The 15,852-nt window shown below is 41.8% G+C and overlaps 1 protein-coding gene across 4 annotated transcripts in view; it reads left to right on the forward strand.

Annotated features, from left to right (window-relative positions):
• The first annotated feature begins 3,950 nt into the window (after positions 1–3,950).
• mllt10 (MLLT10 histone lysine methyltransferase DOT1L cofactor) overlaps positions 3,951–15,852 on the forward strand; it is a 53,828-nt gene continuing 41,926 nt past the window's right edge. For 2 of the 4 annotated variants that reach the window (XM_056433609.1, XM_056433610.1), the window contains exons 1-3: positions 3,951–5,968; positions 12,046–12,125; positions 15,250–15,304. In XM_056433609.1, the coding sequence (XP_056289584.1) occupies positions 5,806–5,968; positions 12,046–12,125; positions 15,250–15,304 (298 nt within the window). In that variant the 5' untranslated portion in view covers positions 3,951–5,805. Of the gene's footprint in view, positions 5,969–12,045; positions 12,126–15,249; positions 15,352–15,852 lie in introns of all 4 variants that reach the window. The other 2 variants (XM_056433611.1, XM_056433612.1) reach the window with 2 other exon arrangements.

Raw genomic sequence — 15,852 nt, forward strand, 5'->3', positions numbered from 1 at the left:
AACTCACTTTAATCTTTAGGATATGTTCAGGGCATGGAGCCAAGCCTACTTCCCGGGAGTCAGTGGCATCGCAACTTATAGTTTCAAGATAACAACATACAATGATACCATTCATCGAATCTAAAAGTCAAAACTCAATGAATAAAACGTCTATTCTTAATCTAGAGGCCGATAGGCATGGCGGATGATCGCCTCGTGATGGCTGATAGCTAAACAATATATATATATATATATATATATATATATATACACACATATTTCAACTATACTTCACGGTGGAAGACCGGTTTAATGGGGGAGATAGGCGGGTTTACGGTAAAGACACACACACACGCACACACACACGCGCGCACACACACACACCAACACACACATAGACACACACACACGCACACATGGCCGCAAGACCAGCGTTTTGCCCCAGTGTAAAACATTTTTTTTTAACAGGGCTGCAATTGTTTTAAATTTCAATGCTCGAGCAGGAACACGTGTCTCCAGCGGCGTTTATATAATATATAATATAATAGTTAATAATGTATAATTTAACAAGCTTCCAAGATATACAGAAGGTTCACACACTTCATGAAGTCGCAGTATGAAAACCAGTTTGTGGCACGAGGTTTGTGCAGCAGGTTCATTTGGTGAATTTCATAATTCTTTATAATTTATAAACTCTGGTCATAAAATCCTAAACGCTTCCTAAACGCTTTTCTCACACTCAAACCCAAACGTTGCTCCTGCAGCTCCAAGTCATTTGTTTTGCATCGAGTTTTATGGAGACACTTGGTCAAGGAGGCGCAGGCACTTGTAGGCCTACGAGCATAGACTTTTTATGACACAAACCTATGCCAAAACAATGAATTCCTCTCCACCCCCAACCACCCCGCGGGAGAATGTGATTTTACATGCAATCCGAGCCTGAAGTGTGTGCGGACAGTGGTGGGGGGAGGGCTCTCTTCACCTTTCACCCCGCCGTGTTGGGACTGTTTGTGTGTTTTTTTTCTTCCTGGGCCCCGTGCGACTCGCCGACCAGAGAAGCGACCGTGGCTAAATACTGATAGGTCTGAATGTGGCGTGACCATGGTGTGAACATTATAGCTCGGGAGTGTTGAGTTACATTTTCTTGGTCAGGTCATTTCGGTGTTCGCTATACTTTCCATTTCACACTTGCAGAAGGAAAAAAACTCATACATTTCTATTGGAATAGCTGATAAAGAACATGGTTCCAATTGTTCCTATGCATCATATCATAATATAATGTGTTGAACAATTGGAACCATTTTTTATGAATATATGATGGGGTTGGGGATCCATGGTCTGTCAGAACCTTTACAACATCAATTCAATTGACCATAAACTGAAATAAACCAAAAGAAAGACATCAGCCCAAGTATGGCCATACTATAATGATACAAGTACAACTTAAAATATCTATAAAGCCTGGTAATTACTGCCCGAAGAGAAATCAGCCTCTGTTGAATTTAATAATGTGTTTATTGTGGTTGCCGCAGATGAATAATATTAAATAAAACAGGGGAGTTAACAGGGAGTCGGACAAACAATGTAGATATGAATTCAAGGATGTTTGAGTCTAGCACAGGAATGAAGAAGTTGTGCATGTGTGTGCCACTTACTCACTGCTGTTTCTATCAAACAATGTCTTCATTGTTTCAATGTATACGCTTAAAGAAACATCGTCGGGATATATATAAAGTTTAGGGTAGATTGTGTAAAAACTGATTAAATATCTCACACAACAAATATTTTCTTGATCTTACCACAAACAATGTTATATGCTGTTTATTTTTTTAAACAAAACCATATAGTTTACATTCTACAAGACACCCATGAAAAACGTTCCTCGTTGATTTGAAAGCAAACATATATGGGATAAGTTTGAGAGCACCATCACTTCAAAATAGAAGTCCTGTCAGGAGTCATTTATTGAAACGAGCTAAGTCTGGGACAACATTTCTCCCAGAGTGTTATAGTTTTCTGCAGAGCTAACCTGCAACACACACACACACACACACGCACAGGCACACACAATGTTTAAGAACCAACATTTAGATTTGTATTCCTGGTGTGATGTTTCTAACAAATACCGCATCCTCCTGGGTCTTTCTGAGAATGTATACATGTCAAGAAAACTAGAGCCGTAAAAGAGATTAAGTGAGGAAGGCAATCTCTTAAAAGCAGTAACCATGAAACAAAATAAATAATGAGAAGGAAATAAAGTATGTTCAGAATTGTGATGCCGCTTACATAGAAGTCTGTGGGTGTGGGGACTGCTTTTCCTAATGTTGTCTTTTCTCCCAGTGTATTTTACACGTTCCTCATCCCGTACAGAGACCACACAACTTCAATCATGAGAGGCAACTGAACAGGAGTTACCTTTCTGACAATTAAACGTAGACCAAAAAGAAAAAAAAGAGTTCTAAAAGCTGAATACGGGAATATGGATGAGTATACTGCAAGAGGGCCAATTAAATCCTTATTTTTCAATGCATTGTTTCTATAGTTTGTGTAAACGCCTGCAAACAGTGAAATCAATCAAATGAGAAATAATGCAATCAAGTATGTTAGTTGAGGATGTTGTTTCTGCTTTCTCTCATCCAGGTACAACTTTACCACTGTACTGTGCAAGTGAGAGAAGCCGCCATACCTCGGAGACTACACAGGCACAATGCTGGAACACCTTGGCATAAATCCTGCTCTAATGGCTTCAGTTGCAGTCTGGAGCACAACACGTGCATGTTTCTATATCTTTTATGTAACAAATGAATATGTTGAGACAAGACAGCTAATTTTTCCAAACAGATCAAGGCCTGCAGCAGAAATGCTGTTGCAGTGGATTTAAAGATCTGTATTCAAATACCAACTTGATGGACAGTACGAGCACCATGCGCTCTGACATATGGAACTGCCTAGTTAGAATTACAGATTACCTTACATTATACAAGAGCTCGGGAGTGCTATATGAGGTCACAGATTGTTGGAATCAGATGGTGTGGCTGCAATTTTTTGTCTCGGAGGAGGCTCTTCTCTGACATCTCGAGGAACATAACATGATTCGTGCAGACTTTGACTTAATCAAGGCAAGTTGTAAAAATCATTTGCCATTTTCAGTGTTTCAGTAGCTATATGGGCCCCTCCACAACCGCTGCCCCCTCCTTTCGCCTCCCTTTGTTCTCTCCAGCTCTAATAGGTTTTCCCCTGCCACACACAATTCACTTTTTTTTCTTCTTCCTTTTCCCCAGCTCCCCATCCCTCCCACACCCCCTTTTAGTGCAGTGCCCAGTGTCGACTGGAGCATTTGAGCAATTTGAAATTAAAGCAAACAATGGGCAGGCACTCCCAGGGACCTCTCGCTCACCATATTACATGGAGGACGCTCGTGTGCTCTTGCGCATTATTGGCAAGTCATTACGTTTCTCTGGAAACCAAGAGCGGGAGCTTGCTCAGAGGAATCGGTGATGCAAGCAGCAGCTGAGTGCTTGGAATAGCATTTCTGTGTGTGTGTGTGTGTGTGTGTGTGTGTTCTGGAGCATCCTTGGCAACAGCATGGGGATGCTGTCAAAACAAAACTGGATATTGACAGGTCTGATATGCACCCTGATGTATTCTCAAAGCCTATTAAGTAATTTTTGAAAGATAAAGGGGTATTAATTCTTCAAATGAAAAGCCATTCAATTGTTGTCTCTCATGTCTACTGGCTCTCCGCTCACTAGACCGACACTTTCTTCAACCATTCTAAATGATGATGAAATGACATTGTGGAAAACATGAAATATTTGAGTAACTTAAAAATGATTAGTTCCAACCTAAGCTGTTACAGAGGTGATGTATAAACTATGATTAATTTGTTTTTGTATGTATAAGAAATTTAGTTTGGTAAATATATGTTGTAATGAAAAAACAAGTGTAAAATTCTGACTATTGTAATCTTGTATTACAAGAGTGAAGTGAGATACAATGAAACACCTACAAGCCCAACATTTATGGATGCATACATGACATCTAAAAAAACCATTTAGCATTACAGCTAGAGAATTATTTATTAAGCTACGAGCATAATTACAAATATTGAGTATTGTTAGTCATGTGACAAGGAAAAGTTTTGTAATTAATTGGTTATTTTATCCTGGAAAATCTGTGGATTTTAGCTCGGAATTTTCACACTAACCCTTGTTTTATTTTCCAACAAAATATTCTTTTTTAAAATCAAAAGCTCAATACAATTTCCCAGAACATAAGTTGACTTATTCACGTCTTGTTTTGTTCAAAATGATGTCCACCACATGTGTCTGCAACAACCACTGCTGTAGTGTTTGGTTGAATGATCCCAACACACAATTGGCTAACCTGCCATCTAGACTGCAAGTGTCTAAGATGTGTTTTTCACTTGCATGTCTCACAACAGATACACTCTCATTTTAATCATGCCAGTGTCTGCACCGAATCTCAGCTCCGAATCTCATCTCCGTCTCACAGGCGTAGCTGTGACTTGAAGCCATTATTTATTCTGCAAGTCTATGGTTTCCATACGTGAGTTTGATATCCAATGCAAAGGCACAGAATAACTGTGTCTCTGGATGCAGAGCAACAGCTGAGAGGCAGCAATGAGGTCAGCAGTGTATTGTAGGTCTGTTAGCTTTCAGTGCTGTAGGTGTGTTAGCTGTTAGCTGACAGTCAAACACACCTTCCAAAACAAGTAAGCAAATTGCGTTGATGCACTCAGCTGCGTGATCACTTGCAGCTCCTACTGCCCGGTTCAAAGTCGTGAGCGAGGAGTCAGCAGTCAATCAATGGCCTATCAAACAGGTAATTACATTTTGTTTTGCAAAAGTGTTAGTTATAGGCGCCTTATACAGCCTGAACAGGGCAGGACTATGTTCTGCCTCACTCTTCTGTATGAAAGGTGCGGAGGTGGCATAGAGGGACATAGTAATTTTGTGGCTGAGCCCACCGGAGGTCGTCACAGAAACAAACCAAATCCTTGTGAGAAAGGGGCCGTCAGCATGACCAAATGGCTGTCACGTTATGATGAAATGCTATTTGTGTTTCCCAGCCACAGGCAGATTAAAAAACAATTTGAGAATGAGTTTTGCTTTAAATTACTTTTTTCAAACTTATTGTCAATTAATTGACTCATCAATATATTTATAAATTTAGCTATCACGTAAAATATAACACAATCCTCACATTGAAAGTAAAAACTCAGATATTCATTTATTTTCAATGCAGCTGTGGTCTCTGCGTCACAAACACATTTTAGTCCATATAGAATATCAAACATGAAATTACAGTTGTAAACATTTTTTTTTAAACAGTCAACATTCATATATGTTTCCTAAACCTTCTGCTTTGAACAGTTCCTCGCCAGTTAACCTCTTCTTTGCCGACCTTCATGTTGTTACAATGTTGACAGTGAGGCGAAAGTCTCTTTGATAGAAACTTTCAAACCAACTTCGCCATGTGGAACCAAAATGGCAGTTGCATTCGGCAATCTAATCACATCCGTCTTTTACTTCCTGTCGGAGGGCACGCACACGCGCGCCTTGCGTCATTACGCACATCCGGTTCTCTTCGAAGAGTCCCCCCTCTTCTCCTCACCGTCGCGCCGTGAAGTGGATGTTTTGGTGAAAAATTACCGTGTCGAAAAGGGACGTAAATACCATATACGTGACATTTCGACCGAGAGGGACCTAAAGCGGCCGAGCGACGGGGAAGAAGAGCGTCTTTGGGGACGGTTTCGGCTTTATCTTTGTACCGTATTCCTCCGCATGTCCGCTTTCCTCATAGATGGTCTCCGGCGAGCGTTGTCTGGCGGCGGACGACGAGTTGTCGAAGAATAATATGAAGGAGATGATTGGTGGTTGCTGCGTTTGCTCTGATGAGAGAGGCTGGGCGGAAAACCCGCTGGTGTACTGCGACGGACACGGCTGCAACGTCGCCGTGCATCAAGGTAAGCGGTGCTGTTTGCCGCTGGATCGGCGGGGAGTTAGCAGTTAGCACACGGGCTAGTTAGCGTAGTCTTGTTGCAAGGTTACGGAGCCTCCTCCGCCTGCCCTCCCCAAGGCCAGGCTGAGGTCAGGCTGCGCTCACGCTGCAGGGACGTCCACTGCTTGTTGTTTAGTTTTTGCAGCTATCTTCGCCCGTTCAATCCGCGCAGTCGTGCACGTTTGTCTCCATTCCCGTCTGAAGCTGTCATGTGGTGATGGGGAACAGGAGGATCCCCCCTCCTCACGTCAAACGATGTAAACTTCGCGCGGATGCTCGCATCAATGTGTGTGGAATATGTGTTGCAGCCGAATGATTGGCTTCCTAATTAACAGTAGAAACTGAGAGAAACTGGTTAAACACTGTCTTAGGTCTGGAGTCCAGAATGTGCAACAGTTCAAGCCGCTAAACAACAATCTCTGAAGCTCGTAGTATTGTGAAGCAGCCCAGACACTGCTCGCGCGAAATGACTCAGACGATGACGTCCAGTGTTTACACATTTAACAGCTGGCCATGTGTCAATTTGCCAACCGCAGGGGGATTCGGTAAACTACTTGACATGTCAGCAGTTCTGACCCATAAAGCGCTCCAATGTATTCACACTTGTAACAGATTGTTTCGACACAATGTGTCATTGTTTGGCTGGCGAAGTATTTCTGACAGGAGCTGTTGCATATTTTGCAACACACACATGTTAAATTATTTTGACCCAGGTATAAAAAAACTGTGGTTTCAGTTCAGCAGTAGTGGAAGAAGTACATCGATCTTTAACATCAAGACTAAGTCAAAGTAGTAATACGAAAGAGTATAATTACTGCAAGTAAACGTCCTGCATTAAAACTATTACAGAAGGTAAATGGTATTAACATCAGCATATACGTAAAGTCCTAAAAGTAAAATAGCTCATTATGCAGAATGGCCCATTTCAGAATAATATATATTGTATTATTGTATCACAATTACTGATGTTTCAATATGTAGGGATGAAGCCGTACACAAATTCAAGGTTTGGTATGCACCATAAACTGTGTATAAGAAGTGGACGGAGTTCACCGCGTGGTCACCCACCGGTTTGTAGACTGCCAATTTTAAGCCTTGAGTTCAGTATTTTGGACCCTGTCGTCTTGTTGTTTTTCCACCCCAAAGTGAAATTAATGAAACTAAGAACAATTGACCGCTGAGAGATAATGTGTAGCCAACCAAAATGTTACAATTAACTTCCATAAATTGAAAATGGACTATGTAAAGGTCTTAAATATGGACAACTCCCAGACAAGCCTTGCCCTGAAGCATCCTCTGTTTTATTATTTTACTGCAAATGTGTTTGTAATTTACGAAAGGAACATCATGCTGTATTGAATACTGTTTACTGAGTTAATAGATCTCGCTACTGCCCAGAGAGCTGTTCTCTTGTTTATTCAATGTTTATTCATTTTGCACGTGTTGTCGCATGTCCAATTTGCACCAACTTTGAAAATACATGAATTTGGGTCTCCAGCAGTACAACGTGGGAAGTAGATCAAGTGAATGGTTCTCGAGATATACAAATGCAGCAAAACCATGGACAGAGTTTTCTTGCTTTACAGTTAGACGTCATCGCTACAGCCAAATGTCACCACATTTGTCTACTAAATATGTGATTGTACAAGGCGATGATGAAATATATATCTTTTGTAATATACATCTTTTCCTCAGCACTTGAGCAACAGTTGCTCAAACTTTGTTGGAGTAGCAGCAAAGAAACCGAGTTTCAAATGGGTAAGGTTTATGTGGATAGATTCATGGGGCCACTGTGGCTCAGTGGCGGAGCGGGTTGTCCTTCATTCAGAGGATCGGTGGTTTTGTTCCCCGTCCTAGTCCATGTTGATGTGTCCTTGAGCAAGACACTTCTCCCCAAAATGCTCATGAATGTTGTGTATGTTTGGGTATGAATGGTGAGATAGTCCGGTTGGGCAGGTGGGCATGGTCCCATCGGTGAATGAATGGGGGTGAATGACATGTAGTGTGAAAGCGCTCTGAGTAGTCGGAAGACCAGAAAAGCACTGTTCAAGTACATTTACCACTAAGAATCAAATACTTTTTGTCTTTGAGACTTCGGGTTTAAAATGTGCAGTCCAAAATGTTAAGTTTGTTATAGTGCCACCAACTAATCAAATTGCACCACACATGACAAAGCAGCGCCGTGGGTCCCCAGCAATGCACACACCAACAGTGAAGGAGATCAGGGCAAACGATTCCAGAGATATGCAAATACAGGCGGTCCGACAGATGGCAGTTGAACTCCTTGCCACAACACGATGGTGCATTGTCGCTGCTACCTGCAAGCGATGGGTGGAAAGTGTGCACTTTAGGAATGCCAGACTTACGTGGAACATGTTCACAGCTGTCCACATAACTCCCAAAGGATGTCAGAGTTTGAGTCTGATTGGAAAATCACTTACTCCTCCTAGAGAATTCCTGGAAGCAGACGATCTGTACTGTATTAGTTAAGAATAGACAGCGCCGTCTTTTCATACGTTAACTTGTATCAAGCTGCACCTGAACCACAGTTAAGGCAGCGACCAGCCACATTCGACAATATCAAATGAGGGACTCGTTTGTAACTTTTAGGAATCGGCAGACATTAATCTGTTCGAGAACTTTAACGTTTTAAATAATAAAAAAATATGTCGGGATATTTAACAGTTTATTTAATCCAGAGATGCATTAAAAAGAGCCAGACGAGAGTATGAGTGTGACTGGGAAAGTGTCCACATTTCACATGATATTCTATAACTTTATACACTATTTACTAATGTTGAGAGAACATTTCGAAAAGTGTACTGTATATTAAATTGCAATATTGCATTGTAATGCACACAGCGTATAATCCAAGGCATTAAATATAAATCAATATGCTGTTGAGAATCCTCAACGTCCGGGAAATTATAATCCTTTTTAATGTAATACATTTTTTTCTAGACTAACAAAGATTGTAAAGGGCAAAATAATGTTCTTTTAATTTAAATACAATTATTTTGCCCTTCACAATCTCTTATTTGTTACAAATGAATGATAAATTCATTGCTCCTGTGTTTGAGGGCTCCTCAAGTTAAAATAGCATAAAGCATTTCTATACTCTATGTTCGCTGGTTAGCATGGCAACAAATGCAAATTGGACATTTTTAAGTGATTGGATTGGCCAGCTATAATTATAAAAAAGTGTGCAGTTTGTGTGCAGAATATCCTATCCAACTGGTCCTTGTTTTGTCTGGTAACCTTTGGGCATTTTGTGCTCAGAGAAAACTGGATTATAGCTGTCTATTCGATTGGATTATGGGCTCTGGTCCAATCAGAGATAATCTGAAAATGTGTAGACGTAGGCTATTTAGTGTAGGGCGAGCACCGCCTATACTGCAACTTTAAATCTGAGTTGCAGATAGCATCAGACAAATTAGGTTATACCTCAAGGTCAAATAACTCGGGTGGTTTTGACATTGCAGTCCGTCTTGGCAATTTTGTTGTTTGCTAATCCGGTGTCAACATATTAAGATTTGACGAGAACGTAGAAAGTATGAAAGTATAGAGACGTCAGTTCTCTCCAACCCTGTTCAAGAAGCATCCACACAGCAGTGAGTGGAAACAAATAGTAGAGATGCACCGATCAGGTTTTTGGTGCCGATCACCGATCACTGAAATCAGTATCTGCCGAATACCGATCACCGATCACAGTGTCGATTGAAGCATTCTATTTTTTGTGTAGCATTATTGCCTAGGACTATGAGGAAATACATATATAAAGCAACTCAAACATTAAAGAAATTACCGATTTATTTAAACATTTAGGACTTTTACTTTGAAAAATGTCCTAATTGATACATTCAAATTGTTTGATTGGTATTGTAGGGGATTTCAGATATGTATGGAACACATCTGCATCATTCATTTCCTGGAACTCTTGGGGAAATCTATATACAGGACTTTTTTTAACATACAAAAGTCTGACTTATTTTTATAAACTCTTCCTTGGTACAGTAAAAATGTTTTAATGTTCGCATAATTTCAGCTAAATCTCAGAAACGATCTCTAAAGATACAAAATCAGCTCATTGTTTACTTTTATATGTTAGTGTTTGATTTGTCGACATCTTATTTTGATAAACGGATGTTGTTTCAAGTGGTTCTTTCCGCTGACTTTGCAAAACCGGATGTTGCCACTTAAATTCTTCCGCTAACTTTATCAAAACCCTCGTGCGCTCCCGATCGAATGCGTTTACCGTCAGCATCAGTCTATAGGGTTTTTCCTGGGTCAAAATGGGTCTTCGGTGCTCCCCAAAAAATTGTTTCCGCGCTACGCCCGCACGGTCTGTGTCGCTCTGTCCATTCGCGCCTCACAGTTGCGTATTGATCAGACAAGAAGACACGCTTATCAACTCGAATACTATTGATCAAAGCAAGCAGGACGAGGGTTCGGCTGTAGCCTACTTGAAACATACTATTGAGAACATATTCGCTGACATGCACGTGATGAACATATGTTTGTTTTGTTTTTTGTTTTTCCATCGCAGACTTTTTTTTGCACAATCACACCAGACGCGACTATAAAAAACGCAGCCGCACCAAAAACGCCTTGCCAAAAATGTGCCGGGCAAAACAGCGCTGTGTGCCTGTGGAGCGGACCTGCGTGCGCAACCAACCATTGATTTTGGGTTCAATATATATATTTTTTAAAGAAAGGAAAGAGTAGACTACGGCGAACACCACCATCTATTCCATGAGTTGTGTCTCATGGCGAGGCTTCAGTTGCACTTCCGACCGAGCAGGAGTCAGTTTGAGTCGTGTTTAGATTTAGGATTATAAAGCTCTTCGTAATTAAATACCGCTAATATAATATATAATATGAGGTTCTCCTCGGGAAAACAGGAAGGAAAGCCTCCTGCTTGATCCGATTGGCTGCATTGGCCGAGTGTGACATTGATGAGAGCCGCGCCGCCGCGCCTCGCGCTTAAAGTTGAGAATATTTCAACTTTTAAGCACGCCTGAAAAACGCAAGAAACCCGCCGCGTGGCGTTTAGAAGGCACGTCTGAAAGTCGCGCCGTACCAAAGGGAATCAATGGTTTTGCGGGCTACGCGTGTTTGAGAGGCACGTCTGGTGTGATCGAGCCCTTAGGCGCTCGGGATTTGTCATAGGCATTCAGGAAAACGGCTTAGGCGCGCGCCCACATTTTCTCTATGCAGGAAAAACCCTGGTCTATAGGGGCTCAGACATGTGAGTGTCGGCTGAGTTGACCCAGATATTCAACTCGGGGGACGGGGACGCCGCTCGGTGCGTGAGGATCCCCTCGTGGACCTCTGACCTCTGCGGCCCTCGCCGGGCGCATCGTCTCCGTTGCGGTGCGCGGCGATTGAAACGTCTGATAGTTCTCGCAGATGTTGCGTCATCTGATCGGCCGTTTTGAGAACGCCGATCAAAACCGATAATGGGAATATCGGCCGATATGGATCGGCGCCGATCAGATCGGTGCATCCCTAACAAATAGTACCTTCTCCCCGTCATTAGGTAGTTGGTATCGTTTAATCTCTCAAATACAGCGGCCAGCCTCTCTTTTGACTTTTTTAATAGAAATGTGTGGAGGATATCAAGTTGTGGTCTTTCTGAATGCAGCCTCTTTATGTTTGGTGGAACACACTTGGCAATATTTACACAAGGCAAACAATTATCATTGATGCCTATATGTGTTGACATTAACAATGCATTGCCAGGGTTTCTCTCTTTGTCCCCTGGGGCCTCACATGTTTTGTAGGACAGGCAAACTGTCAGTTGTCAGTAGAGTGAAATAAAAACAACAGCGGTGTGTTCAACAGTCTGTCACATCAAAACACTTTTCAGTTATGCATTCAAACCAGTTTAGTCTCAAGTTTACCTTCTGGCACAGCTTTGACCAGGTGTAGTGCGGTCTGGTGTGGTTTCATTATCATTGTGTGAATGTATTCTGTGGTATATAATGTAGTCTTTTGTTGAGGCTGTGATTACTCAAAACGACCCCCTCCGTTTCTCCTCAGCCTGCTATGGCATCGTGCAGGTGCCCACTGGTCCGTGGTTCTGCAGAAAGTGTGAATCTCAGGAGAGAGCAGCCCGTGTGGTGAGTCACAGAATCTATCTATCCATTCATCATTTATGAGTAAACTCCTGGAATAACAGGACTGCCTGGCGTAGATGGTGGATCTCATGCTCCTGTGCAGCGCAATCATTTCTTAATCTGCCGGTTGGGTCTTGAATTCTAAGCGAGTCCGCTCAAAGGGCTTGGATGAAAGCTCTTAAAATAATAAGACACTGCATGTGGAAGGCACCGTTTGTAATGTTTAATCTCAATGGGTAGGAGACTGTCATATCTTGTGCTGATGAGAACATTTGTGAATTTGAGAACGTTCTGAATGAGTCGTCCACTGCTTCTGAATATGTTGGTCATGTGAGTAAACACAAAGCCAGAGAGAGATCATTAATTAATTTGATAACCAGAACCCCTTTTTCCACCATTGTGGTATATGACAAAAACATTGGCATATTGCCCAGCTTTTTAGGATGTGAATATGTGGTTAACCAGTGTAGTAGATACACTGTCACTTATATTTACAAAAATATCTATATTTGGTATGATTGGTCTAACGTAGAGCTGTCCTCAACTAAATATATTCTCAGGCAACATCCCCACCACTGTTTTTGTTTTGAAACACATATTTTCCGAGGTTTGTTAGTGTGAAAGGTTTGCAGGGTTGCGTTGTAGTGTGGCCAGGCAGAAACGGGGAGCTGTTGGAGTGGTTAGCGGGCAGTGTGTCCAGCGGGCAGTGTGTCCAGCGGCATTATCAGCCCGATGGAGTGGACTTTGGAAGTTCTGGTTTGTGGACTTCACTTTCCTATCAATGCTTGATTTTTTTCCTGCAAAACTATTGTGAAGTTCACAAAGAAACTGTTAACGGACAAAAGCATGAATGCTCTCCAGAGCGACGGGGACTTCCAACCCCCCGGCAGAGCTCGGAGTGTGAGAACAGACAACAACGGAACTGAGGGGAAACGCGTGAGCGAAATGTGTGGACCACATTTCTTGACCCATAATCTAGTAACTGAGTAGTAGGTGTTCATTTCCTAAGTGTGTGTTTGTCTGTGTGTGTGTGTGTGTGAGAGAGAAAGACCTGCAGCCTTGTAACTAAGTTTGAAAAATATAACTTGTGTGGGGAAATAGAGGAACCTACTTTTTTATTAAACGTTACAATAATACTCTGTTGTATATTCTGTAACTAAGTAACCAATCCACTTCCTGTTTGCAACCTCATGCCTAGTGCACGTGAATGGTCATGTGATATTTGTTTTCAGGCGTCTTGGTATATATGGAAATCATTTCTAAAACGTGGTGAAGCGCTCGTGTGGACGGAGATCGTACGGGGAGCGCTCTGGATTTTGAAACAAACGCGTATTATTGGTGAATTAGCCTTTGTTAGACTGTAAAACCTTCTCAACAAAGAAACATACAACAATCTTGTGTTTACTAGAGATGTTTTCTGTAAAGTTACTTGTAAATGGGTCATAATGCATGAAAAAAGTAAACTTGTTGGCAAGATGGGAATACTATATATATATCTACTTTGTCTTTTTTGAAACATGGGACTTCAGAAGGAATTGTATTATATTAAAATAGTACCATTGTTTAACCTGAGACATGAAAGTTGTTCAGCCCACCATGTTTCATCTTAAATCGATACAGCTTGGCATACGATGCAGTAGTAAAGGCGATCAATAGTACTAAAGGAATTATACTGAGGTCTGCACTGACCTGCCTGCTACTGCCTCTTCATGTGGAGCAACCACCTTTCTGTGGCATGTCCTGCTGCCCTTTGACATTAGGCTACCGGGCAGCTCACAATCTGTATTCTGCACCAGTTACCATCATATTTCATCATACATTATATTTAATCCGGATTGAAAAGCTTTATAAAAGATTATCCTAAATTCCATTTAAATGTGTTCAGTTCACCAATATTACCAAATCCACACTTGTGTGTGTGGGGTGTTATGGAAAACCTTGAAGCCTCTAGTCTGCATCGAAACAGCTGTTGAACATGTCACACTGTCACGTCGCCCTGGAGAGCACAGTGTTCTCCGGAGATCTTACTTAAAACTGATGGGAATTTGACTAAAGAGTTTCTGCATTATATTTGTTCTTTTTTTGTAAAATGTGGTGAAAAAGACACTAACTGGTGTGGCGTGCTGAGTTTCAACTTCCTATGACCTCGGTAAACTTCTGAGGACCTGTCGAGATTATGTTGGGACAAGATTTACTCTCATAGCTGTTGGTACAGGTGCTTGGAGCGATCTGCTGACTTTCTGTATTCATGTGTGCACAGAGGGCAATATCTCACTTTCACAAAGTTAGCAGGAGAACGCCCTGTAACCTGATGAAGGAGAACTACAACACTAACCAGATCTCTTAATTACGTGTATTATTGTGTCAGTGTATTCACAAAGAATTACATTGTGTGCATATTTGGTGTGAGTGCCCTTGATAAAAAGGAAAAAATCCATGTTACAAAGTACTTAACTTCTTCATTCTGCCTTGTTTTACTCCTAACGGAATATTTAGGAAGGAATCCACACCGCTAGAATTTGAATAGCTTTGTGTGATTAAGAAATAAATTAAATGGATGTAGTCTGCAGCTGCCAGATTCAGACAGATTGTAGTTTAAGTAAAAACAAAAACACATTACATTTTTGACCAGAACTTTATAATAAATAAAACAATTATAGTAATAATATATAAACTGGTATTTGGAAACCTGTTTAGAAAGATGAATTATGCAATGTGGAGTGGAAGCACCTCAACGTTCTGTTTTTGTGGCTGAAAGTTATTGGTGGGAGAAAAAGGAGAAGAAAAGAAGAAACATGAAAGCCTTTCTACACACACACACACACACACACACGCACAGACACACACAGACACACAGAGTGTTTTGTAACACGCAGTGTCGGCCTTAGGATGAGCAACACCAGTTGAATTGAAGCTCAACAGCAGCAGAAATAACTGCACCAGTACTTGTAGTTGTTGACACGCACACGTGGAGACAGATGCAACCGTAAGTGGCAGGTAGTGAGGGTGTCATCCCGTACAGTTAGTCACGGCCACTCTCACATAGCGGCATATTTCTCATACTTCTGTGCTCACCTCCCCTGAAGTAGAGGTTGTTTCTGACCTGTTGTTTCTTCTTTACCCACAGAGATGTGAGCTGTGTCCCCACAAAGATGGAGCCCTCAAGAGAACAGACAACGGAGGTAGAATCCCTCTCAACTTCACACACACACACACACACATAACTGTGGTGAGCCTCTTGTGTATTTTGGTATTTTGTCATTAATTGCATGTCACCGGCAAGTTTAAGGGGTGTGAGCGTGCTGGGAGAGTTATGTTGCTGTTTGTTGTGTGTGTGTGTGTGTGTGTCTGTGTGTAGCCTCTCTGCCGTCCTTGCCAGTCCATGTTTTATGTGTGTGTGTGTGTGTGTGTTTATGAGGGGGCGGGCCAGGATGGGTATAGTGCATGGCCTGTGAGGAGTCTCCTCTCTGGGTTCATTGGGAGGTCAGTTTGGTGGAGACTGTAAATATTCAGAGTGTGTGTGTTTGAGAGTCAGTCGAGGAGAGAGGCACAGCTGTGGGATTGTGTCCAGGCCTGCAGGGAGGCATCAGGACAACACTAACACACACCGTTTTACTACTTTCTCTTTTATTTTACCCTTCCCGTGACCCCTCTTTCCCTCTCTTTTTTTCCTCCCCATTTTTCTCTCGCCATCTCTTTTCTCATACCGTTCGTTTTTCTGCTTGTGTCA

Source organism: Pseudoliparis swirei, chromosome 16 (genome assembly GCF_029220125.1).
Source record: "Pseudoliparis swirei isolate HS2019 ecotype Mariana Trench chromosome 16, NWPU_hadal_v1, whole genome shotgun sequence".
In the NCBI taxonomy this organism is placed as follows: domain Eukaryota; kingdom Metazoa; phylum Chordata; class Actinopteri; order Perciformes; family Liparidae; genus Pseudoliparis; species Pseudoliparis swirei.